Here is a 4,779-nt window from a genome sequence, read left to right as displayed (position 1 = left end):
TTTCACAGTACGGTATTACCTTTTTATTTTTTTCAGTCATTTTAGTGTATTTTTTAATAACTTGGTTTATTTTGATCTGTTGTTTCAAACATGTATCTGAGCAGCAGCACAGCAGCTCACATTATTTGGAATAAGGAAGGATTTCACATGAGTCAAACAGGAAGAAGACTCCGCAGTGACACATACAGACTACATACAGACTTTCAGATTCATACAGTCCTTATTTGATTTTCAAGAACACATATCACAGTACAAAAGTATTGTTGAATTTCACCCTCGTAAATGTTTTTGATCAAATATTGTCTACAATTGGTAATGGTTGGGTCAGACTAGAAAGGCTGGCGCTACCTTGTGCCTCCGCTCAATTTCATTTCTCTCCAGCGACTAGATCAGGAATCAGAATACATTAGACGGTTTGCAAGAACGCCTGAAGTGCGAGTTCGGGCACCAGCCAACGATTCCCAAGATCAAGGATTTAAAGCCGGAACAAAGAGAATGTTTGGTGAATTTTATCAAGGGGAAAGACATTATTGCCCTTCTTCCTAAGGGATTTGGGAAAAGCTTAATATACCAGTTAGCCCCGTTAGTGGCGCATTACATACGTCATGACCAAACAGAAATAAAATTAAATAAATACTCGCCCACCGTCAAGTGAATGAATTCTAATGCAGCGAGGTCAGACGGTTTCTACGAAGTGAAACCGGCTGATGAATCAGGCTAACGTCAGACTGCATCAAACCAGTGACTTTCTATAGTCACTGAGAGCACACAGTGGACTCTCAACAGTTTTGAATAGAAAAAATGCATTTTGCTGAGATAAATTTAGTTTAGGAAAACAAAAATTCTGTTCAGGATTTTGTGTGTGAGTTGTTTTGCAAATGCCAGATTTCAGTAGACAAAAGCACCTGAATATAAGCCGCATCATCTAAATTTTAACAAAATTTTTTAATTGTACATAATAGACCGAACCTGAATATAAGTCACAGGTGTTTACGTCTTCAAGAACTTTTTCAAGTTCAGGCCGTCTGCTTTTATCGCCTCTGAAAGTTTTTGTCGTCTTTTTGCATTGAGTCAGTTTGTCACGCTGCCGTCGCCAAAATCTCACCATCGACTCAATGATGTCAAGTTCACATGCAGCAGCTCCGTTTCCATCTTCAACAGCCACATCAGTCACCTTTAACTTGAAAGCTGCATTATCTGCATTTCTTTGTATGTTTTCCATGAGGAAGGTGTGTGTATAAAGCGCAAAATAAAACTTCCTTGGCGCATCACCCCCGTCTCTCCCCACGTTCTACTGCGCATGTCTCTTGCAGAAAGAGCCTCTGTCCTGTCTGTATCATGTCAGTGTCTTGGAGGATTTCAGCATATTTCTGCACTCAGGCTGCACATGTATCCGCTGTGTTACCAAACCATAGACCGTATATATGAATGGAAAAACAAATAATCCGTCCATTTAGTAGCTGCAGGGTTCAAAGTGTGAGAAAAAAGTGGTGGCTTATAGTCCGGAATTTACAGTAACAATTAACGGATGTGCACCAAGACATTAGACTTTTAATGAACAAACCCACAGTCGTTACAATCGTCCCATGGTCCGGATTTCGAACCGGAGCTGCTGCGGTTACACAAACAGGTGACAGACTCCCAACCAAAAACTTACATTGCGCGTCTTTAATGGTCACACATAAGAAACTTGGAATAAACTTAATAAATGTTGACCAAATCTCACAGTGGGTTCAGTGAAAAGCCGTCGGTCCACTTCCACACTCCCTCCGTTTCAGAGTCTGACAGTCCGATCCAGAACTTATCTTCAGCGTCCGACATTAAAGACCTCACTTTACCATTCAGGAACTTCTAAACACACAAACACACACACACAAAAACTAAAAACACAATAACATGATGTTTTGTACTAATATTTGGATAATTTCAGCCCTGAAGTTGCCAATCTCTACTGAACTAAAGGTAAAAGGTTAACTTAAAAACTACTTCTACATGACATCACATGTGTGCGCCTTAGAGATGTAGACAGACTAATAATAAAGGTTTACTCAAACATGTCTGAATGAAACAAAACACAACTCTAAACTAAAGAAACTAAAAACACAAACTCAGAAAACTAAACAAGTCTCAGCGGGGACAGCGGCACAGGTTGAAGTACTCATGAAAGCTCTAAAAGCTTTTGCATTTGGCAGTGAAGGAAAAATGTTAAAATGTAAACACAGTTTCAGCGTCTGTTCACTTAGAGCAGTTGTTCCTAAATGTTTTTGAGTTGTGTACTTCCCAATTGTGCGGAGGGGGAGTTTACTTCAGCCTGTTATCGACGTGTGTCCAGGATTTTTGAGTCCCCCCCTCCCATGTGCCGCATGGACCATCCCCCCTCCTGTACGCTGTGCGCACCGTCCCTCCTCTCGTACGTTCACACAGGCTGCACCACTAAACCAGAACTATACCAGGTCTAAAGCAGGTCTAAAATCAGGTCTAAAACAGGTTTAAAAACAGGTCTAGAACAGGTCTAAAACCAGGATTTAGCCAGGACTTAACCATGCCACCGGACCGCCCACTGTGCCTCCTCCCATACAGTCACGGAATATTGTCTGATATAAAACTGAACCGTGGCACAAAAAAGGTTGGGGACCACTGTTTTTAGACAATTCCTTTCCACTTCTCCGTGTTTGATAGAGCTTAAGAAAGTGAACATCCCCATCTTGAGGGATTTGCGGGCGGGAGCACGACTGAAAATTACAATTCTTTGCGGAAGCAGGACTGAAAATTCTGTCCCGCGCAGACCTCTACCCTCCAGGTCTATCACGTCCCACTGGGCGGTGCCTGTACCACAGTTTGAGAACCACTGCTTGATAGTGAGCGTACAGTACCTGCTCTAACATGCTCTCGATCTTCACCAGGAGTCCACCATAAAGTTGACACATCTGACTGCTCTGACTCCATGTGAATTTGTAGGGAGAGAACAAGTAGCACTTTCTTCCATGAAGATCCCAGCCGATATCACAGGAGAGTTGGACTGGACATGAAGGAACTGGTGGGACAATTTTGAAGTTTTGTGGTTATGATTATGATTATTATGATGATGATTACTATTACTATTATTAAAGGGGAAATATCATGCATTATTGTAGCTTTAATTGGCGTTAAACATGCTTTTGGGCACCTTTAAAGAATCTATCTAACAAACTGTAAAAACTAAAGCTTTGTTTCCAACTTTCTGTTTAGGCGTTGGGCTGCCCTCTACTGTCTGCAGTGAGTATCTGCAATTTAAAAAACAAAAACGCAGCCATCAGACACTATGACCAGTGCTAACAGAGCCATGCATCTGAGGTGAACGCATCTTGAGTGCAATTCTCAGGACTTGGTTTATGGACTTTAAAACTGCACACAAAACTTCTGGGGTCTGTTGTCTGAGTCTCAAACAGAATCAACAAAAGGCCTGGAATGTTCCACAGTGTGACATTAAACTGCTCTACCTTACATTTCTTCGATTACAGGTGGTTTTATTGCTCAAAAATACCTAGAAAAAGTTTTATACCGTATTATGAAACATTCCAGACACAGTAATAAACGTCTCTTTGGGGAAAATAAATTGATGAACCCTCCATCAGAAAAGTCCAATGCACCTTTAACGAAGCCGATTTGCTTTTTTATTTGTTGAAAATCGAAAACATGGTTAAAAAGCTCAAAAAGTTAAACATTTCGCATGATACGTCCCCTTTAATGTCATGGCCAATACCTGGCAGTCGGAGCGGTGTCTGTCCTACACGGTGACGGAGGAGGAGGAGGAAGAAAAGGTGGAGGGCAAGATGGAGGAGGAGTGGGAGAGGGGCAAGTGCGGGGAGGGGGGCACGGTTTGGGACGGCGAGGAGGGGGGCAGGTTGGGGGAGGGGCAGGGGGAGTTCAAGGTTTAGGACGGAAAGGACGGCGAGGAGGGGGGCAGGTTGGAGGAGCGGGAGGAGGAGGACAGGTGCAGGTGTGAGGAGTGGTTAGTTCGGGTGCCACTGTGATCTGGTTTGTTGTTGACTGATGTTTACTTGCACATTCTTTGGTGTGAACTGTGTGAAAAATGACAAAAAAAACATTAAACATACACCAACATTATACATTAAAGATCCTATGTTACGATATTTGACTATTCTGCCCATGAACTCATGTTTGGTCACGTGAATGAATATCGTGAAAAATATTGAGCTCAAAATTGCCCTTGGACCCTTATTTGTAAGTTGCTGTACTCTGCCTTTGTATCATGAGCCAAAAATAAGGAGTCGTGCAAAGAAAAAGTAGTAATAACTCTGTATGTTTTGTTTGTGATTTAATAAATAAATACATTTTATTTTAAAATCCAACCTCTCGCCTCCTTCTTTTTGTTGAGGCCTTGGCACAGGGTCTTAACACATTCAATAAATATACCTTTGTATTCAATTATACTATAAATTATTATAAATGATCTTTAATGTGGAAGTATTTTGTGTAGTTATTCATACTGTAAATATTATACTGCAAAGTCAAACTGTTTAACTGTGAAAGTGTCGCCGCTCGATCCTTATCAGCACTAAACAGGAAATCCAAAGCTCTGCTATATCATTTCAAACAAACACCATGATGACTCGACCTTGGTGTGGTGTTCTTATAATGCAGACATGTCAAACTCAGGCCCAGGGGCCAAATTTGGCTCACGACAGAATAAAATTTGGCCCTCGAGATCATATGAAATATGTATTAGAGCTGGCCCACTGGCTACAGATAGACTATAAAGACATTATTTATTTAATA

At 41.3% G+C, this 4,779-nt stretch overlaps 1 protein-coding gene across 1 annotated transcript; it reads right to left on the bottom strand.

Moving 5' to 3' along the window:
* Positions 1 to 958: 958 nt before the first annotated feature.
* LOC129407342 (C-type lectin domain family 7 member A-like) lies at positions 959 to 3,906 on the bottom strand (the record flags this gene model as incomplete). The annotated part of the gene is made up of 3 exons (XM_055148114.1): positions 959 to 1,851; positions 2,874 to 3,037; positions 3,747 to 3,906. Coding segments are annotated over 3 exons (453 nt in total), but the record flags the coding sequence as incomplete, so codon positions are not given.
* Between the last annotated feature and the right edge of the window lie 873 nt (positions 3,907 to 4,779).

Source organism: Boleophthalmus pectinirostris, unplaced genomic scaffold (assembly GCF_026225935.1).
Source record: "Boleophthalmus pectinirostris isolate CB_2022bp ecotype Guang Dong unplaced genomic scaffold, ASM2622593v1 HiC_scaffold_900, whole genome shotgun sequence".
NCBI classification, from domain to species: Eukaryota; Metazoa; Chordata; class Actinopteri; order Gobiiformes; family Gobiidae; genus Boleophthalmus; species Boleophthalmus pectinirostris.
Note: the sequence above shows the minus strand (reverse complement) of the source record. Positions and strands in the feature narration are given on the sequence as shown.